Source organism: Macaca thibetana, chromosome 4, assembly GCF_024542745.1.
Source record: "Macaca thibetana thibetana isolate TM-01 chromosome 4, ASM2454274v1, whole genome shotgun sequence".
NCBI classification, from domain to species: domain Eukaryota; kingdom Metazoa; phylum Chordata; class Mammalia; order Primates; family Cercopithecidae; genus Macaca; species Macaca thibetana.
This window is the reverse complement of record NC_065581.1, coordinates 1,605,952-1,632,272: the sequence shown is the minus strand read 5'-3', so window position 1 is coordinate 1,632,272 and position 26,321 is coordinate 1,605,952. Positions and strand designations below refer to the sequence as shown.

The following is a 26,321-nucleotide window of genomic DNA, read 5'->3' as shown; positions in this document are numbered from 1 at the left end:
ATCCATTTTGATGTGGAAGTTGGTCACCTGGCCTTGAAATGCTGCCTTATGAACCCATTAACTCTGGCATAAATGTTTTCGTTGCCTCTCAGACAACTTTTTTATAATAGTAGTACTCTCCATTACGTGGTGGTTTTTCCGTTAATGGTTTGCGCTTATTTTGTTTTGTGACTAGTACATTCTCAACTTTATTATTCAAAAATTAGGTTCTACTTTTGAAGACAAACATCTGTCTTTAAATGGTTTTCTCCTTGCCTGCTATCTATGATATGAAGAAAAATTAGTGCTTTTAGAACTGTTCTTTTTGGCCAGGCGCAGTGGCTTACGCCTGTAATCCCAGCACTTTGGGAGGCCGAGGCGGACGGATCACAAGGTCAGGAGATCGAGACCATCCTGGCTAACACGGTGAAACACCGTCTTTACTAAAAATACAAAAAATTACCTGGGTGCGGTGGCAGGCGCCTGTAGTCCCAGCTACTCAGGAGGCTGAGGCAGGAGAATGGCGTGAACCCGGAAGGCGGAGCTTGCAGTGAGCTGAGATAGCACCACTGCACTCCAGGTTGGACAACAGAGGGAGACTCCGTCTCAAAAAAAAAAAAAAAAAAAAAAAAAAAGAACTGTTCTTTTTGTAAATAATACTATAAAAAGGTTATTTGCTATACACACTGCTTCACATCACATTCCTCTCCGTTGTGGTCTGAGGACCTGCAACATGAGAATCACCTGTGATGTTAAGGATACAGATTCTGAGAAACAATCTCCAGGCCTCTGAGCCCACCCTGCTGTGGCTGCAGCCCTGGCATCCACACCAAAATGTTCCTCATATTATTCTGATGCTCAGTAAAAGTTGGGAGCCATTGCTGTTGTGGTTAGAATGTAGTATGAAATTCATGCTCATGTTCCAGCTGTCCATGTCCTTATCTGATTATGTGCGCTGGAAAACTGTGTGGCCACTTAGTGTGACTCCAGAATGAACTTGCCTCTGTTTCCCTCTAGGCTATGTGGCTGATGTTGCAGAATGATGAGCCAGAGGACTTCGTCATAGCTACTGGGGAGGTCCATAGTGTCCGGGAATTTGTCGAGAAATCATTCATGCACATTGGAAAAACCATTGTGTAAGTACACCTGAGAAATGACTACTTCTAGCTGTCTGGCAGGTATGCACCTGAGCTTGCTGAAGCCTCGGTTCTAGCTGTCATCTTCCCCCTTCAGTCTCCTGAAGAGCAATACAGAAAGTTTCAGTGTGGAGCGGGGCCTTTGCTCTGCTCTGCATCCAACCCTACTTGTGTTATTTGTCAAATGTTGGTCAGCATCTAAATCAAGTTTTTCCAAATTTCTTTCATCTTTCTTTTAAGATGTTTTTGGCCACACATGGTGGTTCATGCCTGTAATCCCAGCACTTTGGGAAGCCGAGGTGGGAAGATCATGAGGTCAGGAGTTCAAGACCAGCCTGACCAACATGGTGAAACCCTGTCTCTACTAAAAATACAAAAATTAGCCAGTCGTTTGCACCTGTTATTCCAGCTACTCAGGAGGCTGAGGCAGGAGAATTGCTTGAACCCGGGAGGCAGAGGTTGCAGTGAGCTGAGATTGTGCCATTGCACTCCAGCCTGGGTGACAGAGCAAGACTCTGTCTCGGGGGGAAAAAAAAAAAAGATGTTTTCAATTTCATTTATTTGTAAATATTATTTTTTTAAGTTTGAAATTTATCGCAATATAAGCACCTTCTTTTTTTTTTTTTTTTTTTTTTGGAGACAGAGTCTTGCTCTGTTGCTCAGGCTAGAGTGCAGTGGTACGATCTTGGCTCACTGCAACCTCTGCCTCCCAAGTAGCTGGGATTACGGGAATGTGCCACTATGCCCAGCTAAGTTTTGTATTCTTAGTAGGGATGGGGTTTCACCACGTTGACCAGGCTAGTCTTGAACTCCTGACCTCAGGTGATCCGCCTGCCTTGGCCTCCTAAAGTGCTAGGATTACAGGCGTGAGCCACCACGCCCAGCCAAAATCCTGTCATTTGTGACAACATGGATGAATCTAGAGGACATCATGTTAAGTGAAATAAGCCAGACACAGAATGACAAATACTTTAGATATCACTCCTGTGAAATCTAAAGAAAGATGATAGAGAAACAGAGAGTAGAACAGTGCTTACCAAAAACTGAGTAAGGGAGAGGTGGAAAGAGGCAGAGGAGAGGGTGGCAAATGGGTACAAAGTAACTATAAGATAGGAGAAGTAAGTTCTGGTGTTCTGTTGTACAATAGGGTGACTAAGGTTAACAATACCTATTGTATATGTCAAAGTAGCTAGAAGAGAGAATTTTTAATGTTGTCACCAGAAAGAAACATGTGCATGAGCTGATAGATACACTAACTACCCTGACTAGATCATTATACAGCCTATACATGTATCAGAATATCAAAATGTACCCCATAAATGTGCGCAGTTATAATGTGTCAATTAAAATTTTGAAAACAAAAATAAGAACACTCAGAAAAAAGAGATACAATTATTTTGTGAACATTTTGTCTCAATATGCTTCCAATTTTATGAAAAAATATTGACAATTCATGGCCAAAAGTTAAATAAATTTGTTTTGCATAAAACCTTTGTGCAGGAAACTAGTGACATTAATTATAGAAAATTAAAAATGAGAAAGCAAAAATAAGATCTTCAAATTTTACGTATAACATGGGGAATTGGAAAACAGCATAAAGATAAGAAGCAAGAAGATATAAAATAATCTTTGAAGTGTAATTTGGTCATGTTTATTCTTCTGGCCTTCTATTTTATTTTTTAAAGAAGATACCTCATTTTTCCAAAAAAAAATGGCCTTATTCTTTTGTGGACTTAAAAATGCATTGTTGGATTGATTATGTTTGGGACTGAGGTTTTTTATGCCTTTCAAATATACAGTTTATTATGTTGCTTCTAAGTAACCCTCCCCCTTTTTTTTTTTAAGAGATGGAGTCTCACTCTGTCACCCAGGCTGGAGTGCAGTGGCGTGATCTCGGCTCACTACAACCTCCGCCTCCTGGGTTCCAGTGATTCTGCTGCCTTGGCCTCCCAAGTAGCTGGGATTACAGGCGTGCACCACCACGCCCATCTAATTTTTGTATTTTTAGTAGAGACGGGGTTTTACTATATTGGCCAGGCTCGTCTCAAACTCCTGACCTCAAGTGATCCATCCACCTCGGCCTCCCAAAGTGTTGGGATTACAGGCATGAGCCAGCGCACCCAGCCCAAAAATTTTAATTAAAATGTATAGTTTAGCAGAAATTAGTATCTGCCACTCTCATTAATTACTTTTTTAAAACAACTCTCAAATATAGTTTAACAAATTTATATTGTATATATGAATAACACAGATTATACTTAAACAAGTTTAATGAGAAAAATAAGATGTAAGCATAACATCTTATTCTTTAAAAACTATGTGCTCTTTTGTTTGTATTCTCTATAGGAATCGAACATGACATTTTATTATTAGGAGTGTCCTGTTATGCTCCAAAAGTTGCAAAGGATGATACACATGAATTATTTTTTAAATGTGTGAAGTATCTGTTCTAATAAAACAAAGGCTTAAGCATACTGAAAGTATTTAGTAATATATTAGGAAAGGGAGAAAAGTGAATGGACTTTTCCAGCAGTCAGAGTTCTTTTGTTTTTCAGGAACTGAAACTGAACTCAGAGTAGCCTTAGGTACCTGGTGCTCCTTCAGGGCCCCTCTGCTCCTTGGCTCCAGTGCTCCTGGATGTTGCCTCCATCCCTCAGCTGCTCCCCATGGCAGAGGGCAGTCTAGACTGCCTTTCTGGTTCACAGCCTCCCACAGTCAAAGAGGAATAGAACCTGTAAGAACAATCCCCTTAAAAACTCCTGAGGAAGGACCGTGGCTGGCCCTGTGCGGGTCCTGCAGTTATCCCTAGACCTGTCGCTGTGCAGTGTGGGACTGGATCCCAGGCCTTGGCCTGTTTTCAGGGTGTGAGGATCCTGGGATGAGCGGCCCCACTGACAGTCCACTGTTTGAATGCAGGGGAGCAGGGTCTTCCCCTACAGCCGGATGCCATTGCCGAAGAACAGCAGGATGTGGTCCAAGGCAGACAGAGACAGCCCATGCTCACCACGGCACACGGGAGTGGTTAGGGCGAGCCTGGAAGCATGCCAGGAGACGCGTCCCTATTCTGTTTAATTTCCAGGGCTGGGGCACTATTGCACTGAGAAGGAAACTGAGGCACAGTACAGTTCAGTGCTCTCCCCAGGTCACATAGCGTGGGAGTAGCAGAACCAGGGTCTGAAATGAGTATTTTGTGACCCAAGACGCCCCTCTTTTCTTTATATGCACTTTTTATCCTTCTTGTTCATATGCTGTCAAAAAAAACTTTGTGATGGGATATTTGCAGTGAACACAGACCCAGGTCTTCATGCCTGTGGGCATCGGCTCATTCCCAGCTTATCCTCAGTGCTCTCAACAGCTGAGGGTACTCTGTAAATACGTAATCAAGCACAAGTGGACGTCCCAAAAGCCAGTTTATCCAGAAAGTCCTCCCGGAAATGCAGTCACCCTGATTTCTACAGATTTCATGGTTAGCATTATTCCCTCTCACATGGTGGGGGCGGCTTGAGGGAAACCACCATGCTTCCTCCCTAGAGGCCTGTTGGAGCTGTCCAGCTAAGGATGAGGAGGACCTGCATTCAGCCGAGAACATGGAGAGGGAGAGGAGCGATTGATTTGAGTCTTAGAATTGGCAGGATTTGGTGAACAGCCAGATGTAGAGGGTGAAGGAGAGCCAAGGTCTCTAGTTTCATTAGCATTGCCATTAATTAAGCTTTCTGCTTGCTCGCAGTTCTACCTGTTGTACTTTGTGTGCTTGTCTCATATCACATGAGGCTATACCATATCAGACACACCACTCAGTATCTGGAACATTCTCACTTTTGCTATTCTCAGATCTCCTGTCTCTTCCCATTTTTGCTATCATTTTTAAAATTTATCTGTTGTAATGTTCACCGAAAAGGCTTGACACGTGTTGCCATCTGTATATTTAGAATCGACACAGATATTTCTTCTTGACCTTTGACATCACTTGAGTAATTTGAATAATTTTTGTTTTGCATTTGTTAGAAAATAGCACATTAATTTGAGTTTGGGTTGGTAGAAGATATCCAGGGAAGCAGATCAGTACCACTTGCAGTCCTGATAAAATTTAAGGTAACGTTTTAAATTCTTAGGCAGTCATTTGTATTGAGAAAGGCAGCCTTATGACAACTGCTTTCTTGTAAGAGCATCACTGTGTGTGTGTGTGTGTGTGTGAGTGTGTGTATGTGTGTGTGTGTGTGTGTGAGAGTGTGTGTGAGTGTGTGTGTGGTGTGTGCGAGTGTGTGTGGAGCACATTGCATTGTTGGGGCTCTTTTTAGTGCTGTGTTTTGTTTTTCCTTTCACATCAACTTACCACTAAGTATGTAGTGTGAAAAGGAAACACTTTTCTCCTACAATTAAAATGATAGTAGGATAACCCAAACAGGCAAATACTTGTCTAATTTCCTGTCATTAATCTTGTTAAATTTGGAGAGGAGAGTTGTAAGAGTACCCTACAACCAGGTGAGAACCAACATCTGCTGCTTGCTGTTGTGGGGGAGTGGGTAATGTTTCAGACATGGAAATTGTTATTGTAGCCTGTGGTACTGAATTTACATTTTCAGTAAAAGTAACAAGGGCAACATTGTTACACATCAGAAAAGAAACCCATTTCTAAGGTCCTCCTGGCAGAGGTAACAAGCTGTTTTGTGCTCATGCACATTTCTCCCTTCATTTGACACTGTTTCCTGATGGATGGGATTTCTGGACCCTGGGTCCTGAGCTGAAGCCTCTGGAGGCCGATCTTGAAGACAGCGCCTGAGAAGAAAGGCCTGGCTGCAGGTTCCGGGGGGTGGATAGAGCATCCCTGCGGCCAGGGTAGCTACTGTAAGGCATTCCTCGGGAATTTGCAGAGCCTGGGACTGTCAGACTCACTGTGGGAGAGCACATCCCTCCACTCAGTCAGTTGTGGGTGATGAACAGAACTCTCACGTGAGGAGCCGTACTTCTAAGGGTTCTATGTAGGGGCAAAGTCGGGAGAAGGAAATTCGCTGCAGCTCTGTATTCTTCCCTAACCTTTCAATGTGCTGTGTTTAGACCAGCCACCTTTGATCCCTGAGATAGATTGAACTCCCACCTCAGCAGCTGGCCGAAGCTTCCTTTGATGTCCATGCTGTGACCAGGTTGAGTAAAACCTGTGACACTGAATGATGGAAATATAACTCATCTTCATTCATCATCACTCAAAATCCCCATTAGAGCTGGAAAAAGCAGTCATGCTGAGAAAACGTGCCTAGAGAACCCTGAGAACTTTCTGGAGAGACTCTAAAGGGACTCAGGCCTTCAAGAGTATTCACGTTATATTCAGTCATCATAAAGAGGTTGGACTTTTCATATAAGCTTCAGGTTACCATTTAAATGAGGTCTCCTTCACTTTTTCCTCTTGCTTTCTTCTTCTCTGTCTCTCTACCTCCCTCCTGGAAATGTGAATCCTACTATCATTTATAGTTCTGAACTTCTAAGATGGTTAGATTTTTAACCCTTAAAAAACAAAATACTACAACATAAGGTGATGTGTGCCTTTATTGGAGCAAGAGACTTTTGAATTATTGGCACCTGCAAGATCTAATTTGAGCCCTGATGTCATGCTGGGCTGTGGGTCTGAGGCAACCCTCATTCCATTTCATAGTCAGTTGATGCAATTCACTAGGTTGCGGGCCCATTTTCATTCTTAACTAAGGGTCTGTTAGATCCTCAAAATAGCTGCTGCCTTCATGAGTACGTAAACAGCTGCCACAGTACCTCACACCTCTTAGATGCTCTATTCTTAACTAAGGGTCTGTTAGATCCTCAAAATAGCTGCTGCCTTCATGAGTATGTAAACAGCTGCCCCAGCACCTCACACCTCTCAGATGCTCTACACATGTGTTATTTGCTCATCTAATTTCCTCTCAATGCCAAACTAATCAAAGAGAATTGAAAGAGATTTCCTAGCCCTGGAGAAATACAGACTCTAATTGGGTGTCAATTAATAAGAACACATTATTTACAAATATCTGTGCAAATATGAAGACATTCTGCAGATTTATTCTATCAATCCTGAAGTAATAGCCTCACAATCATGATTGGAGTTACGTCTTCAGAAAGTTAGATGTAAGCTGGTCCTCGTCCAGATTGGGAGATATGGATGATAGGAAGGAGGAAGACATTCCAGTGGGTGGCAGGGCATGGGAAAAGGCATGGAGGCAGGAGCTAGTGCACTGTGTGTGGGCGCTGGGCAAGCTGATGAGCGAGGGTGGACCAGCCCGGCCACACTGGGCTCGTCAGATCCCTGCTCCTACAGTCCGTCTGCTTCCCCTGGCCACTTCCCACTCATTCTTCAGGTCTTAGCTGAGGCATCCTCCCTCTGACCAACACCCTCCCTCCACCTAGTCTGTGCTAGGTGCCTACATCCTGGCTCTGACAGCACCCTGGCTCTCTGCCATCGTTCCCTCACAAGACTGTGGTGGCCATAGACTGCAGGCTCCTTAAACACAGAGACGTGTCTGGCTTCCACATACCCGTGTCCTTAGCAACTGGCTTAGCTTACTGGCTGGCACCTAGTGGGTGCGTGCTGAAGATTTGTGGGGGTGGGAGGAAGGGAGATGGATAGACACAGTTGTGTAGGTGAAAGAGGTACAGATGCAGATGGCCCAGAACAGTGGCTGCAACTCTGGGGGTGCTTGGGCACTGGTCCTTTGGGCACTGCCTACTTACTGTGGCCCTGCAGGAAGGCCTCCATCAGTTTTGCTTTCCCCCATACAGCAGAAGCTCCATCCTTATCCATTGGGGGTGGCTAATATGCCCCAGTTGGGTAAATATAAATGAAGCAGGCAGCTAGAGCACATTTAATGAGCTGTGCAAGGTAGCGTGGACACGCTGAGGCTCATTGAAATGCTAGCTCTGTATCAGAATATCCTTTCACTGTCATTTTCACAGCCGAGGAGAGCCATCTCTGGTCTTGTCTTTTTATTATCATTATTATTATTTGATCTCTTGAGCTACCCTCAGCAGGCACCACCTCACAAGGCTTTTTCCGTTGAGTTCGTCTTCCTAGTCTGACTTCCTAGGGATGAAGCTTAAGAAAAGACTGAGAGGAGAGCCTCCCTATTAAGTAATTTCTCAGTCCTACTGCTAAAAAGAAGACAGCAAGGGAAGTATTGACCAGTTGACCACTCTTCCTGAAAGTAATGTTTGAGGAGGTCTCCCCACAAAAATGGCTATGCCCTTTTGAGAGGGTACCGCACCTTTTCGGGTCAGACCATGTGAAACGGGTGTTGTCTGGGCCCAGGGTGGGGCAGCCCAAGAGCCTGGCTTGGCAGCCTTGGCTCCAGCAGCCCTTCCCCATGTGCCATCTGTAAATTGTTCAGCCCTGCAAACTTCTGTTCCTCCACTTACACACTGCAGATGATGCTACTCGTCTGCCTCTTGGCGCATGAATTCAGCAAGTAACATTCATAAGGGCCCCATGATAGAGAAATCACAGAATAGATGCAGGCGTTAATCTTAAGAAGTGCCTTCTGCATGAACAGCTGTATAATGGATTTAAATTTCACATTTTTTGTTGTAGATGGTTATTCCTTAACTACAGCATAACAGCTGGGCTTGGTACTGCCGGAAGCCCCTTACTTAGAATAATTATCAGAAATAAATTGGAAGAATTCTAGGCATGGATGGAGGCTAACCGGCCTCCATTTCAGTAGCAATGCAAGAGGCCATACACAGCTAAGGTTCTCTTAGATCCAGGGTCCACCCTTTAGACTCGTGCTGTATTTTAAATGTTAGAGTGGGTCTGTGATTAAAACAGTGGTCCCCAAGCATAAAAATGGCACCCGCCCTCACTTCGCCTGTCCCACTAGCAGGTCGCCCTGATGCCCCTTGGAAGGGTTCCTCCTCCTGGCCTATGGCCTCAGCCCTTCTGCCTGCTCAAGAGGTTCAGGCTGCCACTCAGCCTCCGCACTCAGCCCTGGCCCTCTTTCTTTTATTAGACAGAGTCTCACTCTGTCACCCTGGCACCCTGGCTGGAGTGCAGTAGCACGATCTCGGCTCACTGCAACCTCTGCCTCCCAGGTTCAAGCAATCCTCCCACCTCTGCCTCCCAAGTAGTTGGACAACAGGTGCACACCACCAAGCCCAGCTAATTTTTCTATTTAGAGACCTAACATGGTTTCACCATGTTGCCCTGGCTGGTCTCAAGCTCCTGGTCTCAAGTGATCCGCCCGCCTCGGCTTCCCAAAGTGCTGGGATTACAGGTGTGAGCCACTGCATCTGGCCTCTGGCCCTCCTTTGAGGCTCCCTCTCATCTTTTACAGATGCCCCTTCAGAATTGGGGTCCCTCTAGTCACTGCCTGGCCTCTCTCTTCCCCTGCTCTGCCAAAAGGCATCAAGGAGCCACCTCCACACACAGCCTCACCCCATCCATTCAGCTCCCGACACCCTATCCAAGTAGCTTTCTCTGATGTGCCCAGGGCCCTGCTCGAGTCCCTGCATCCTGCTGACATCTGCCCATCATCACAGTTTGGCAGTGCTGACCGCCCTCCTCCCTGGGCTGCTCAGGTCGCATACTTCACCTTGGCTTGCCTCTTCCCAGGGTTGCCTGCTCCATCTTCTCTGCAGATTTCACCTGCCCACCCTGTTAGTGGCTTTTGTGGTGATGCAGGATCTGGAATGTTGATGGTGCCAAAGACGTCAGCCCCTTCCCATCCAGAAGCAGGGTGACAGATGAATCCTGTAAGGAAGTGCTGGGTCTGTAGTGGAGCTAGTGGGACAGAATACCCCTTCCGGGGACAGAGCTCAGGCTGGGCTGTGCTGAGGCCCATCTTCTTCGTTCCAGACTCGCTTTCTCTGCAACGTAGAGGGGCCTGTGGGGTGGGGGTTAGTCACTCACACTCTGCTACTTACAAAGCTCACATTTATAATTCTTTTTTCCCGTCTTTATTAGATGTTTTTGTCCAGTTACCCCAGCACCCTAGTCCTCTAGTCGTTGTACGGGAGTTCTCACAAATCCCTGCTGTCTCCTGCCCTCCGCTTCCTCCCTGCCCATTTCCCTGGCTAGGCCCATCTGCTGGGGAATGTTCTGTGCTCCGCTGTTTGGGGTGCTCTGTGGGCCTTTTCCAACATACAGAAATGTTTGTTGTTCTGCTGCGGTACACTGTCTTATTTAAAGATAAATATTTGTTTCTGGAAATTCTATTGTCCTGTGTTACAATTACTTTGGCATTTATCTCCATGTTTCCAAATATCATGTCGTTACTGATTTTTCCCTTCTAGGCTTTATCTGTTGGCTTCCTCTTATTCAAAACAAGAGTTCTGTTCTCTTTTTCTCCCCATGACCCATCCCTCCATTCTCTTAATACTCAATTGTTATATTGTAATTTTGGAGTCAAGTCAATATTTACTGTTACATTACCATGACTGATGAATGCTATTCATTCCAGTAAACCACATTTATTTTATTTTATTTTATTTTATTTTTTTGAGACGGAGCCTCACTCTCACCAGGCTGGAATGCAATGGCCCGATCTGGGCTCACTGCAACCTCTGCCTCCGGGCTTCAAGCGATTCTTCTGCCTCAGCCTCCCAAGTAGCTGGGACTACAGGCGCCCGCCACCACACCTGGCTCATTTTTTGTATTTTTAGTAGAGACAGGGTTTCATCATGTTGGCCAGGGTGGTCTTGAACTCCAGACCTTGTGATCTGCCCGCGTTGGCCTCCCAAAGTGCTGGGATTACAGGCGTGAGCCACCGCGCCCGGCCTATTTTATCTTTTATGTATAATTGTCATTTGTTTACCGTAGAGCTAACAGATGCCTTCTTTCTCTGTTCTATTCATTTTCTATGTACTTATCACTAACTTTACCCCATACTCTGCCCCAGCTGTGCCAATCACCTCTCTAGGCTCTCAGACCCCTGGTTGGGCTGTCAGTCACATCTTCCTGAGGCAGCCCTGGAGCCTCTGACCTGACCGCGTGTGGACTGGCCAGGTGTGGTCAAACCCTGCTGTGTCCCTTCATGCTCCTCTGGGGGCTCTCTTAGCTGCTGTCCTACACTGAGCCCCTGTTTCCTGACATCTTACTCAAGACTGCTTGGTTTGGTAAAGCAAAATCATAATTAGTTTCCTGAGAAGGATGCATGGGAAACAAATACTTTGTGACAAAATATACCTGAAAATATCTTTAGTCCAATCTCGAAATTAACGATGTTGCTGGTATATATTTCTAGATTGGAATAATTTTTCTTCAGAACTTTGAAGGTGTTACTCCATTGCCTATTAATTTGCAGTATCACCATGGGAAACCAAGAGCCATTCTGACTCCCAGTCCCGTCTGTCCCCTGTGGAAAGTGGTTCAGACCTTCTCTTGGTCCCAGTGGTGTGGAACTTGATCTGAGGTGGGTCTAGACCCATTCATTATTGGGGGACACCCTTTCGGTGTAGAAATGCATGTGCCTCTGCTTTGATCAATATTCTTGATTTGTTTTAAGAGAGTTATTTGCTCTGCTCCATTTTTTCTGTACTCTCTTTCTGGAAATCCTATTATACTGACTGCCCTGAGGCACTCCAATGTTCTTATCTTCCTTCTTCTGGTCTTTCATATCTACATATTTTTGCTCTACTTTCTGGGAGATTTCTTCAACTCCCAGAAGATACTCTCAGGTATCTTCGAAATCTTCTCTTGAGTTATAAATTTCTGTTTTTTGTTTTCAACTTCTAAAATCCTGTGTTTCAAATTGTTTCTTTTTATGTAGTATCCTGTTCTTGTTTGTTTGATATTTTTCCTGATCTGTCTGAGGATATTAAAGGTGGTATATGTGGAGATTTTCTTGTTTTATTTTGTTTTTAATTCTCTTCCCCCTGCTTGTTCTGTTTCCTCCAAGTTGCTTTTTTTCAGTTTGTTCGTTTTGATTTCTATTTTTTATATATGTGATTTTCCTTATATATTTCCTGTCTCATAATACTTGGTTTTCTGCTTCTTTAAAAGTCGGATGCCTAAAAAGCTACTTGTAAGTTTTGAGAGCATAGTGAGAGCTTGTTGGCTATTTTATTATAAGAGGACTTGATAAGGCCTTTTAGTTGGAGAATCTCTGATGCCCAGAGGAGCCTCCCCAGTGTCCTCATTGGAAGGAAATAGGCCTGACTGCCAGCCCACAGAGAGCTGGGTGGTGGGTCTCAGTATTCACCATGCATACAGTCACCTAATTTCCTCTGTCTTCAGCATGGTGACCCACTCTTCACTGAGCCCATAGCCTTCAGTCCAGCCACTTCTTACCTCAGGGAGGGTGAGGCAGTGAGCGGCCAAGCAGTGCGGAATCGGGGAGGGGATCGAGCCCCAGACTGCTGCCTACGGAGACTTGCAATCAGGCCTCACATCCTGAGCATTTGGAGACTTCTGCAAGTGTAAATTGGGGCCATTCTCAGCTCTCCCACTGTTGGTTTAGGAGACTTTTCTAGGGCTTCTGCTAAGTCCTTTAACACTCATCCATCTGCTTTCCAGCTTCCAGAATTTGGTTTCTCACATCTCTTTCCCGCCCTCTTAGCTCATGTGAGTTTATTCCTTTTTGAAAGGTTTCTGGGGAAGGAGCAAAAGTGTGTGAAAACCACCATCTTTATCTAGAAGCTAATGCTTCCTCCAGGCCTGCCTTATGGCACTGACTAAATTTTAGCTGCTGCAGCTTCCTACTTCCATACCCTAATTAAATAGCCTAATTAAATAAATCAGAATAATTCCTGAGCGCTTTTATGATATTTGGGTCACTAGAAGGAGTGTGTTGCCCCCCCACACTTAGGTCTAATAGCCCCAAACTTGACTCATGATCACTACAAGGAGTGTGTTGCCACCCCCCACCCCCACCCCAATGCGCGCGCACGCACACACACACGCACGCGCACACACACACACACACACACACACACACACACTTAGGTCTAATAGCCCCAAACTTGACTCATGTGGCTGACTTTGCTTTTGTTGTTCCTTCAAAGGAATGCCTAGTTGAGTGGATTTTAATAGTGCTTTATCTTGCCTTATTGTCCTTGATTCTGTTATTCTTCAGTGCTTTCTATTGCTATTTAATGCTTATTAGGAGGCAACAATTTATTTTAAAAATTGAATTATACAGGATCCGTGCTTGGTGAGCCGTTGATCTAAATTAGTGGGTAGTAATTCTTGTTAATTAACCGAATTCTCTCCTCTCTGTCAAGCCACCATCATTTCATTAACATTGCAGCTCTGCTTTGAGTCATAACGTTACTTGTTAGGACATGTTGGCTGTTACCTTTTACTTGTTAATACAAGTGTTTCATGTTTTGTCGTAACTGAATGTTTTTTGGCACTTGGCGGAAACTTTTGCTTACTGCCCTCATTCAGACCTGGTGCAAATTAGAAAGTGGTTTTTGCCAACTCAATTCAGCTTTGAGCCATTTCCTGATTACATTTGCTTATTCAATGTAGCTATATTAATTGTAGAGGGCAATGCCATGCCCTTGGAGACTGTTTTGACTGTAGACAGCATTTGCAAGATGAAAGTTCAGCAGACAGCGTTCAGACAATGGCAAAAAGTCGTGCAAGGGAGCTGGTGCCTGTTGAGCGCCAAAGTAGCACCAGACCCAAGTCTGACTTTCAGGCTGTATTTAATAAACCCCTTAGAGAGGGAGTGTTTCTCCTTCAGCCTTTTCGCATTTCAGCTAGTGTTACAAATCCCAAATGTTAGTCTATGACCAGCAAAGCAATCAAAGAGAATCAGTAGTAGACACTAAAATTCAAGTGGTCTAGCCGTGCAGGCCGCTGCTATAAACAGGAATTAAATGCTTTCCTTCAGCTGAGGGTGAGGCGATACCATTAACCTGATCGGCCAAAGCAGGAGTGGGCAGCTGTGGCCTGTGGGCCAAATCCCAGCTGAGGCCCTTTTTTTTTTTTTTTTAACTGTCCTGGAGGTAAGGACAGGTTTTACAGTTTTAAAGGGTGGTTAAAAAAAAAAAAGAAGAAAGTAAAGAGGAAGAAAAATAAGAGGAAGAAGAAGAAACAAAAAAAGGAGGAGGAAAAAGGAAAAATATGTAACAGAGACTGTATGTGATCTGTAAAACTTTAAGTATTTACTATCTGGCTCGTCACAGAAACAGTTTATAGACCCCACTGAAGTCTAAAGACCCCTCAGGCGGGGCCTCAGTCCTCTCCTGACTCACATGCTCCCTCCCAAATCAAGAAAACTCTCTCCACCTCTTTACCAAGGCTCTGTTGGTTTAAAGATGTGTGTGTGCTTGTGTGTGGCTTTTAAAAATTGAATTATAAATGGATTTGAATCACCAGTCCTCATGTTTGTGGCATTTGAGATTTACCAGTGGAAGAACAGTGCAATATTTATGTGCACATAAGTCAGCATGGCCAATCACAGACCAAATACCCAGCTACAAATGAAAAATCAATCAGCAGAACTGTAAATGGTATTTCTGTTACAACTCTTTGACTTGGTTGGAGATACGATCATGCAAGTATCTGCTGAACTTGTTTCTCTTTGCAAAGTATGAAATGTGAGCAAAAATATTTAAAACATGCCTGTGAAATACAAATATACTTTCATCTACTGAAAGCCTAACCAAAATTAAAAAAAAAAAAAAGTTCTACTTAAATAATTAACTTTAGAATTAGATAGTTAATTTTTTTAAAAATCGTGACTTAACCAATTGTCCTCCCTTCCTGTGGATATCAGCTAAGATTTGGTCTTTATCCACAGGAGATGTATGAGGGTCATCATTCCTTTAGGTTATGTTTTAAAACACTTTGAATCTCCATGCTCCAAAACATCCACTTAACGTTTCCCGGTGAATTTTCCAAAAACTTCGCTCTGATACTACCTGCCAATCCCCTTGCTTTGAAATTCTTAGACCTACATGACCTGCCAAACGATCTAGTCAACATTAAGAAAGAAATGAAAACAAATTACCAAACATCCCTTTTTGTGTTAATAATCAATATAAAAGTCACGGGGAAATGACCAGTTGTACAGTTGTATATTATTCAACATATTGTGCTATATAATTCTCTGCGCTACAGGACAATTTTCATATTTGCCTTGAGTCCATTGGTAAATTCAGCACACTAACAAACTGATTATTCCTCCAACAGTGAAATATCTCCCCTTTGCTACCAGAACATTCAGGTGATTCATCAGAAATAAGGCTTATGAGGCCAGTTCATGTCTTTAATTCTCAACCTATTCCAAAATGTAACTGGGATCAACATTTAATGTTCATTTTCAGTGGTGCCTGTGGCTTACATAGTCAAGTAACTAATTTTGTCTTCCCCATGGTGGCTCTGACCCAGACAGCACCCAGAATTGTCCTGTGTCCACAGGATTCATCTCCAGCTCATAATGCAAACCAGTTCTAATGATAAACGGTAAAGTCAAACATGCCATACTTGTTCATTTCTTTTCTTTCTTTGCCAAATAGTTCATATGTAAAAATAAATAACCCAAATTGTATGCTATTATAGAAATCCAGAGGTTACCATTAAGCGAGTGGCTTGATTTATAAAAATAAGAACATAAAATGGATAAGTAGAATTTTAGCAAGAAGGTAATCTCGAAGCATATGAGCTCATGCTGCATAGTGTGGACTTGGGGAGTCGCTCCTGGGATCCTTCCTGCTGTCAACCGTGGATGTTCAGGGAAGGAAACTTGTGTGCAAACAGTATCCTAGCTAGGTCAGGGGAGGTTGTAGGAAAGTAATATTGATATACCCTCTCTCAGCAGGAAACGAACAATTAGTTGTGTTCTTTTTGGAGGTTTAATCATCTGAGACTTATTAAGGGGGCCCACCATTGACTGGGAAGAGCAGGAGAACTTGTATCTGATCCAGGGATGCTTTGAATGGTTAATTAGGTTATGGAACTTATTCCCAAATGGAATGCGTCAACTTAACATTGAATATCCCTAAAACTACAAAAGAAAGAAAAGAAAAAAGGGGGAGGACAAAAGACATTAATTAATTTATAATTAATCTAATTAATTTATAATATTTAATTTAATTAATTTATAATAATTGGTTCATTTAATTAATTTATTTATAATAATTAATGACCAAGAATAGTCTAGAAAAATACAAAATCTTTGAAATCCCAAAAGTTGCCCAATTTTCTGGCTAATCTGTTCATTTCTAAAGCCTCACTTCTGAATTCATCATGATTTTCTTAAAAAGAAGAGGAAAAAACCCTGCCCTTTCAAAACAGATCTAGAGCAGTTTGAAAGTCCCCGTTGCTTTAATAATCAAGTTGGGCATCAGCCTGTGCCGCTGCAGTTAATGAGCTTAAGCGCTCCTGCAGGGAGCGGGCTGGGGCGTCCCAAGGTGCTACAGCGTGGCCAAATGTTCCCGAGCAGTTAGGAGCTGACTCGGTGTTTATCTTCTTTACAGGTGGGAAGGAAAGAATGAAAATGAAGTGGGCAGATGTAAAGAGACCGGCAAAGTTCACGTGACTGTGGATCTCAAGTACTACCGGCCAACTGAAGTGGTAAGGACTCTGGCCACCCAGTGCATGGCCACATTTGGCTGGCTGACTGGGAAAATGTACTCATGGAATGCCTGCTGCCAGCCTTTGGAGCTGTCAGTTCAGCTCCCTGGCATCCTTCAGCATGCATTTCCAAAATCAGAAAACAATGAATTCAACTTAAGATTATCATTCTCACCACAAACTTCATTGCTCTATAAAGGAAAACAAGAGTTAAACCCATCAAAAGAAATCTTTGATTTCAGAAATGGAATTTCACATCACAAGTAGATCTCGTCATGTTGGTCTTCTATTCTAATGGCTGGTCCCTGATAGCCTACAGGATGCCTGACTTAGCAACACCCTCCCAGACCTGCAGGACATCTGGGGCCTGGAGGGCCTGCTCGCCTCTCCAGCTGTGTTAGTGTCTGTGTCTGTGTACTCATACACAAGTACACACTTGCACACTACACCATAAATGGTTTCCCCTGCATTTTTTAAGACCCAGGTCAGGTACCACCCTGTCCATGAAGCCTTTCCTGGCCAGTACATCAGTACTGCTGAAATTCCTTCCCACTCCTTTCTTTGTATCCGCATTATATGCTATACCTAATTCTATTATAGTACCTGTTATAACTCACTATAATCTAATCATTTGTTTACATATCTGTTTCTCTTTACCAAATTGTGAACTCTTTGAGGATAGGGACTTTAAAAAAATATCTTAAGGCCAGGCGTGGTGGCTCACGCCTGTAATCCCAGCACTTTGGAAGGCAGAGGCAGGCAGATCACCTGAGGTCAGGAGTTCAAGACCAGCCTGACCAACATGGTAAAACACCATCTCTACTAGAAATACAAAATTAGCCGGGCCTGGTGGTGCAAGCCTGTAATCCCCGCTACTCGGAAGGCTGAGGCAGGAGAATCACTTGAACCCGGGAGGCAGAGGTCGCAGTGAGCCGAGATCGCACGCATTGCACTCCAGCCTGGGCAACAACAGCGAAACTCTGTCTCAAAAAAAAAAAAAAATCTTAGACTAGACTATAACAAGGTAGGTACTTAATAAATACTGACTGATTGCTAGATGGATGGGTGAATTTCTAAATACAGAAGTTCCTGTGTTAAAAAATGGTTGTTAGAACATAACATCCTCCTTTCCTAAATTTATAAAGCTGCCTAGCCTGCTGTTATTGCTTTAATGAGGTCCATCCTCACCATGGAAGCAAAACTCAACGTAGAAAATATACCTAAAGATAGTAGAAAGCATCGTCTCCAGAGAGAAACGTTCGTATGTGTTACCTAGTGAAGTGAACATTAACTGTGAAAATTGAATTTTTTTGAAACCATTTTCCCTGTGTTCTGAACAAAATTCCTATCTGTTGTACAACCTTGGAGAGGTTAGGAAAACTCCGTGGAGGAGAGACTGAAAGTGAATCGGTCATCATTTACCACTCTTTAAAATGTCCTGTTTCAGACAGAAGGAAAAAACTGTGTTTCATGCACTCTGCACACCAGAGGAAATAAAAAGGAAAGGAAGTAACCGGTGCTTGGGAGAGGTAGGGCTGTGGAGTTGTGCATTGTCCGGGCGAAGGGCGTGGCCGGGGCTCCGACACAGCGAACAATTGTTCCCGGTGCTAACGGAGAGTGGGTGTGCCCAGGAGAGGATGTGTGCTGGCCCTCGGGGAGGGAGATGCCAGCCACACTGTGCTGACACAGCCAGGACTGGCGGCTGGAGCCCTGAGCTGTGCTGCCATCTGACTCTCTGGCCTGAGGAGGTGCGACAGAGATGTCAGTTTTCTGGGACATGGCACAGATCACATATTTGGGTAAATGCGTTTCTGTATCTACAATCAAAAACGGCCATCTCAGAGAAGGAAATTTCCTAAGCCAACAGAATCCTCAATTTTTACAACTTAAATGTGGCTCTTTCCCTCTCTGACACCAAAATAGTTTCAAAAGCTAGGAAGTCATTAAGAATGGCTTGTCTGTCATTCCTACTTAGGCAAGGTGTGGGATTGATAAGGACACAGAACAAAAGAATTCACTGAGCAGGAAAAGGACCCTCAGACTAACAAGACTGTTCTTGAATCTGCATCGACCCCCTTTCCTGCTGTGACCGACGCCGCATCCCTCCCGTTTCTTTTGTTCATTCAAATGCTATCATCATACCTGTTCTGCAGCTCTGTTGACACTAGCATTCTTTCAGTATAAGAGTGGTGTCTGATTTCATATACTTGCTTTATTTTTCCACTGATTTGGCTCTCTCCTGAGCTTCCCTTTACTGTCCAATTTTGAATCTTGAACTACATTTTATCTTTCTAAGCCTCTAGGCTGCATTAATTTCATTCACTCCGCTTCAACTTAATATTCCACTGGGTAAGCTTTTCTTGTATGGTGAGACTAAACTTTTAACCTCATTCCTCAGAACAACAAGTTTTCCTAAAACTTGGATCAACTTGACAGCCTCCTGTTGAGTTGCCTCAGGGATGAGAATATTCTTCCAGTTGAAAGGTAACCAGAACTGGAGACTACATTGTAAATAAGCTGTTAGTTAGGTGTGAGGTCCCAACAGCCAACGGTCTAGAGCCATTTTGTGTGAGTCCTGAAGAGCACCAAGCTTCTCTGAGGTTTGTCCACATTCAACTTAGGGCAGATGTGGGATTCTCTCACATCTAAACTGAATCTTCCCCTTCTCAGGGTCTCAGTCCATCCTGCACATGCCAAAGGCTGCTGCTGCTGCTGCTTCTAGTACTACAAAAGTGCTGCCACTGGTCAGCTTAGGCCATCTGTCCCCCGAGATCTTCTGCACGGAGGGACACTCAACCAATAACTACGTCGTCTTAGAATCATTTCAGAATGATAGGGGGAAAAAAATGCCATAAAGAAAATTTGAAAAACAAAGTGGTGAAGACACGTCAGGTCTCAGAACACTGATATCCTACAGCAAGACTAAAGGGAAATAGAGCTTTATATTGTGTTTTGAATAAGACTCAAAAATGGCCCTTTGCTCAGCAAAGGCAGGTACTAGCTTGAAAGAGGCCACCAGTGATTCCATATAGGGCATAGTTCCACATGTGCTGGTAATTTTTTTTTTCCCCATTGATTTAGTGCCTCAAAACCTTAAATATCGCTCTGTGCCAGTGTGAAGTTTTCAAAGTGTTTGCTCTGGACTAAGGACTCCAGCATCCAATTAAAGCTCAATCGAGCAACATTTTTTGGTGCTCTGCCTACAGAGGTTTGTTACCACAGAGAGCCTGATCCTGGAAATTAGACTTTAAATTTTCCATCACTCCTGAATTCTGGTATTTGTTGATGATAACATTAGTACTTGAGTTCTGTGCCACTTAAGACCCCTGTCTTGTGTATAGTTTTCTATACATGCACGCGTTGATGCACAGATTTATTGCATTGTGTGTTCATTCTTAAAGAGGAAGTGGTATTATGCTCAGATGTGGGCCTGTTGGCCAAACGGCCTGAGTTTGAAACCTATTGATTACTAGCTGTGTGACCTTAGGCAAGTTCCTTAACTTCTCAGTGCCTCTGTTCCCTCATTTTTAAAAATGAGATTAATAATAGGACTTCTTTCAAAAAATTATTGGAGAATTGACAGAGTCAGTTATGCGAAGTACTTATTAGTACAGTGTCTGGCACAGAGTAAATATCCAATATTGTTGTTGTTCTTAACCATTCATTCATTCACTAAATATTTACCAGACACTGTGCTAGGCCCTAGGTGTACAATGATGAACAAAACAGATACAGTCCCCACCGCTGGGAAGATTGCAAATGTAGAAATGATAGCAGTTTGGCCGGGCGCAGTGGCTCACGCCTGTAATCCCAGCATTTTGGGAGGCTGAGGCAGGCAGATCATGAGGTCAAGAGATTGAGACCATCCTGGCTAACATGGTGAAACCCCATCTCTACTAAAAATACAAAAAAAATAATTAGCCGAGCATGGTGGCAGCGCCTGTAGTCGCAGCTACTGGGGAGGCTGAGGCAGGAGAATGGCGGGAACCCGGGAGGTAGAGCTTGCAGTGAGCCGAGATCGCGCCACTGCACTCCAGCTTGGGCGACAGAGCGAGACTCCGTCTCAAAAAAAAAAAAAAAAAAAAAAAAAAAAAGACATGATAGTATTTCCTGGAGTCCAGGATCTTTGGAGTAGAACGGCCTTATTAGTGAATTGACTAACATTCAGACTAACCAGCCAAAAATAGATAGCAAAACATACTTGAAGCTTCTAACAAACATTATTAAGCACTTTTTAAAATGCTAATTTTTTCTTGGTTTTCACCCTTTTTGATCCTCTTTCTGAAAGTTCAGGAGCTATTCTGTAGTACAGAAATATTGTGTAAATATGAGAAAACTACTATTGACCTATTAATGTATATAAAATAACCACAAACATGTCTTCTTCTTATTTGAGAATTTTTAACTTAAAATTCACAAAGGAAGGATTAATGAAGTAGTCATCCTAATGTGCCAAATTTTTAACCACATCAAATGGTCAATCCACTAAAAAAGCAAAACAAAAGAAAAAAAAGCAAAGAGATTTTTTCAGTCAAACAAAAAGTCCCTTTTTTTTTCTGCAGAGCATCTTAGGAAATGGGATAAAGGGACACATTCACAGACCCAAAGCAAGTATTTTCCATGAAAAGTATCTTGGCTTAAACTCTGCTAGCTGATGTTTACTCCTTTTTTTCCTTGCTACACTGTTTGTCTTTAACACTCATTTTTCTTCCCACTGTATTTTTAATCTCCTCAGTTGTGATTGGTTTTTGTTTTATTTACTTAGATATCTGATATTTATTCCTAATCTTTATAGCTATCAGGAAAAAATCATGGGTTAAAACCTAGAACTAAGAAAGCAGTAACTTCAAAGAAGTCCAACAAGCTGGTTAAAACAACACCTTCCTCCGGTAAAAACATGTGGCCTGTTTCTAATCAAATTACCGTGTGCTTGTCGTTGTCCTCCCAGCCCCGCACACTTTTCCTAATATTTTTCTGTAAGTGATGTTAAGTTAAATGGCCTGTAATTGCTTGCTCTATCTCATAGCCCTGTTTAGAATAATGATATGTAACACTTTCCAGACCTCAGGAACCTGATCTGTCATCAGAGGACTTATATAAATACCAGTCAGAGCTTCCCTCGGCTCTGTCTCCACATTTGGGGGTGAGAAGCCCTCGACACACTCACCAGCCTGGCCTTTTGTCCCGAAACTGTCCCCCTTTTCTCCCATAGCTGTTCTCACCACCTTCTCACACTTTCCCTCCCAAAGCAGGAAATTAGATCCCCCGACTCTATCCCTTCATCTGTCCCAGCTCTGTTAGAAGCCAGTCCGTCCCTCCCGGCCCTGCTCCCTCTGACCTCTGAGGCTCTAATCCTCCCCTCCACCCCTGCTCTTCTTTGTTCCTTCTCTGACGAGTGGGAGCCTGGGTCAGAGGATGTGGGGAGAGCAGATTAAGGATGAGTGCCTTTCTTCCCGCACTCTTGGGCCTGTAGAAAGAGGCGAGACTACTCATTCTGAAGGTCCCTTCCCATTTGAATATCCTGGCATCCTCTGCCCTCATAACTGTCGGACCACAGTAGCGTGGAATGCTGATCAGAATGCTTCCTCTTTTGTAATTATTCTCCGAACTTCTTACTGCTTGTATTTTATAAATAGGTTATATCTCTAAATCACTGTTTATATATTTTAAGCCTCCCTCTTAGGCTCCTCATACTAATCTTGATATCCTTCCTTAATCACATTGGCCTTTCCTGCCCTTTTCCTTCCTTGGACTTAAGCAAGGGAGCTTTAAGTTTCAGTCTCTTCAGTTGATTCTTAAATGCTCCACTGTATGTTCTCCATACTTCATAGGATCACATACAAAACCCCCAGGGCCATATAGCTTTCCTCCTGAAGCCTGGGTTCTTTCCTCGGTTGCCCTCCCTCTTCGAGAGCATTTCATATCGAATGAAATAGTAATTGCGTACTAATTATAATACCCCCAACTTCCTCCGTTTTTCCTCGGTTGCCCTCCCTCTTCGAGAGCGTTTCATATCTAATGAAATAGTAATTGCGTACTAATTATAATACCCCCAACTTCCTCCGTTTTTCCTCGGTTGCCCTCCCTCTTCGAGAGCGTTTCATATCTAATGAAATAGTAATTGCGTACTAATTATAATACCCCCAACTTCCTCCGTTTTTCCTCGGTTGCCCTCCCTCTTCGAGAGCGTTTCATATCTAATGAAATAGTAATTGCGTACTAATTATAATACCCCCAACTTCCTCCGTTTTTCCTTGAAGTTTCTTTTCTTATGATCAGATCTAGATTTAAATGATGTCATCAAAGACTCAAAAACCCTTATGGGTGTACATAGCTATGTATCTTCCCTTGTTTAAGAATAGTTTTGGATTTATCCTTAAGACCCTCTGGTGTTGCTAATGGAGATATGGTCATTACCTGGACCGTAGGGCGTTCCTGCACCACCTGTACCTTTTTTCCATAAAGCTATCCAGGTGATGACTGGCTATCCTCATTTATAATCATAATGTAGATTTATTGACATCTACAAAATAAGTTTCAAAATCTTTTTATCATCGTAAAAGTTTGTGTTAGCATCTGCATCAACTTTCCATAGGAGGAGCAATAGTGGTTGAGCTCAGCTTCTCCCTGAAGTAGCTCTGATGTAGATCACCCCAAGAACAGAATTCCGTATGAGAGATCCATTCATCCCTTATGTGTTCCATCTTTGTTTTCATCTTTAGACAATAAGCTGTATATTCTGGAATCTAAAAAATCCCTCTTTTTTTTTTCTTTAAACAAATCAGCCATGTTCTTCCTGTTCTACCAAGCCATATTTATCTTCCAAAATAACAGCAGTCCAAAAATCTGTGTTCATGGAGATTTCACAGATAATACTGCCTGTGGTTTCTCTCACCCTGTTCTGCCTCATGCTCTCGATAAGGTTAATTATTTTTTATCAAATTTGATTGTTTTCCTAGCACCTTCTTTACTTGAAAACAGTTGCTCTGCAGACACTAAAATATTCTGGGGCTGAAATGTAGTCCATGCCCATCTACCGTGGGCTCTGTGCCACCTTTCTCTCACCCTGCCTGCCTTCTCCAGCCTCACTGCCCACACCTGTGCTCATGCCAGGCTGGCTTCTCTATCCACTGTTAACTCTAATAGCAAAGATAAAAACTCATCTGGCTCCTTTTGTCGTTAACTGCCAAGGTGATAGGTCCACCACTGATGGGCTTCCATCCCAACTTAGTAGCTCTGATCTGCTTCTAGACATTTAATGCTTAACAGGTTTGGCCCATCAGTAAATACCTGGTTTCATTCAGCTGTTACGCAGAAATAGGAACCGTCCTTAATAGCAAAATCTAGCTTGTACATTTTGTAATGCTGTCATCAATTTGCTAGTTTCCTGAGTAAATCAGGTGTGCCTTGCCCCCATGAAAACCTGGTATAAGAATATCTTAAACTAAAAAATAAGTAATTGTGTAGGTACTAACAGATTCTGCAGTTTTTAGGATTTTTACAGGAATCTTTTAGATAGTACATTGACCATGCACATTTAAAATATAATTCTGATTTACCTTCAGCTTCTCAGATACGTATCAGTATATATGAAAATAAAATATATGGTTGAGTTCTTAACATTCAATTTGAAAACAATGTTTATCAAACATTCCATTACCATGGAAGTAAGTCCCAGTCTAACACCAAGAAATTTAAAGATAAATGAGATAAGGTCCTTGTCCAATAGAAACTCTCAGATGAAAGGGGAGCAGCTGCGAAGCTGCTGGGACAGCCTGGGGTGTCGGAGGGTGTAATGAGGGACTGACCGAACCAGGGCAGCCCAGGCGAGACAAACAGTGACAGGTGCCAGAACATGGCAGAGATGGAGACCATGGAATCAGAGTGGACTAAGGACATGTGGAAGAGAAGCCAGAGCTGAGGGTGACTCCCAGGACAGAGGCTGAACCGTGCAGGGTAGTGGGGAGGCGATGATGCTGAAGCCCAGATCAGAGATCCAGTGAGAAGACTTATTTTGCAGGGGAGGTGTTGAGGCGCTCTGTCACACTCACGGTGCCTCGGGGATATCTGTGCAGCAAAATCAGGTCGGCAGTTGGAGCTGGAGGCCTAGTGTGGAGAAAAGAGGTCGGGGCTAGGACCTGGATGTGCAAGAGCTGAAATCCTGACATACATAAACTCCCTAAAGGAGCATGTCTAGGGGAAAACAGAAGAGTGTGCACCGGGAGCTGGTCGCAGAGCCAGGCAAATGTGAATTCCAGGAGGTAAGTCCTAGAAACATATTTTGAAAAAGTAGGTTAATAAGTCACAGAATACACAAACTAAGCACTTGTATCTGAGAGCCATACGGCCAGACTAATGTGTAAAGAGCTACTATCAAAGAGTTTACATTGGCAGATGATTACTTCATCTCAATCCAGGAAAAACTGAGTTTCAGGGGGCAAGCAGAGACCCAGTTTCAAATCACTGTGTCCTGGAAGTCAGGTTGAAAAGCATTTTCGAATTCTTAAAGATGAATTCACAAAGTATGTGCTACATATTGTCATTTTATTAGTCGTCATTATTAATTATCCTTACCATATACTCTTGTGAAATTATTAGTTGTCAAAAGACATCTTCTGAAAGGATACTTTGGGCTCTTCAACTCCTGACATTTTTTTATTTAAACACTTATTTTGTTGTATACCTGAAGAGCTTCATGCAGAAAAAGTTGCTTGTTCCTTAGTACTGCCATCAGTGTGCTTCCTGATCCAGCGGTAGAAAGGAGGATTGTGTGGAAGGTACACAGTCAACTCATGTTGAACGAGTGATCGACTTCTGACTCTGCCTAAACGGTGTGTTTCGAGGGAGTGTGGCAGGTGCTGAGATCCAGCAAGCTCTACGGCTCCTCCTGGAACTGCCGTATCCCCAGTAGGCTAGAGAGCAGCCCCCAAGGAAGACACCAGGCTGTCATCTGCTTTTATCTGCCAGCCACCCCCCACGCTTCTCCCTCAGAGACCTGTCTGCAAAAACCCCTCTTAGTACTCGCTCCCCAGAGCCAGCTGAGTGTCACTTTGATAGTCTAAAATCTGTGCTGGGTTACTATTGCTGATGTAACGAATAATCACAAACTTAGTGGCTTAAAACTACCCAAATCCATTGCCTTACAGTTCTGGAGGTCAGAAGACCAGATGGAGTCCCACTGAGCTAAATCAAGGTGCTGGCAAAGCCACCTTTCTTGTGGAGGCTCCAGGGTTCTCAGACAGTAAGAATACTGAGTTAATCACTCGAACCAATGCTGGGCTAGTGTTTTCTATGGCGTGGATAGCATATTGTTAATCACTTTGAGGACAAAACCAAAATGGAAGACTCTGGTGCATCATCTGTTAAAAATTGCATAATGTACACACTCAGAAAACACCGCTGATACATTTGAGCAACTGGAAATGAGGACAGGTCATGCTTGGGCCTGAGGAAACATCAGACAGAGGGACAAGGACAGGCTTCCTAATAAAGGGGAGTTTGAGAGCAGGGCTTTGGAAAGATCTGTGCTTAAAAGAGAGAGCTGAGGGACGGGGTGTAGGAGCTGGGAAGGAGTTCACAGTTGGGGCAGGAGGTGCTGTGGGAATGAACCAGGGACGGGGTGTAGGAGCTGGGAAGGAGTTCACAACTGGGGCAGGAGGTGCTGTGGGGATGAACCAGGGACGGGGTGTAGGAACTGGGAAGGAGTT

General features: G+C 43.4%; 1 protein-coding gene across 2 annotated transcripts in view; it reads left to right on the top strand.

Moving 5' to 3' along the window:
* Positions 1 to 26,321, top strand: part of GMDS (GDP-mannose 4,6-dehydratase) — a 1,107,103-nt gene that overhangs the window by 977,983 nt on the left and 102,799 nt on the right. For both annotated transcript variants that reach the window (XM_050787265.1, XM_050787264.1), the window contains 2 exons: positions 997 to 1,115; positions 16,518 to 16,614. In XM_050787265.1, the coding sequence (XP_050643222.1) occupies positions 997 to 1,115; positions 16,518 to 16,614 (216 nt within the window). The remainder of the gene's footprint in view (positions 1 to 996; positions 1,116 to 16,517; positions 16,615 to 26,321) is intronic.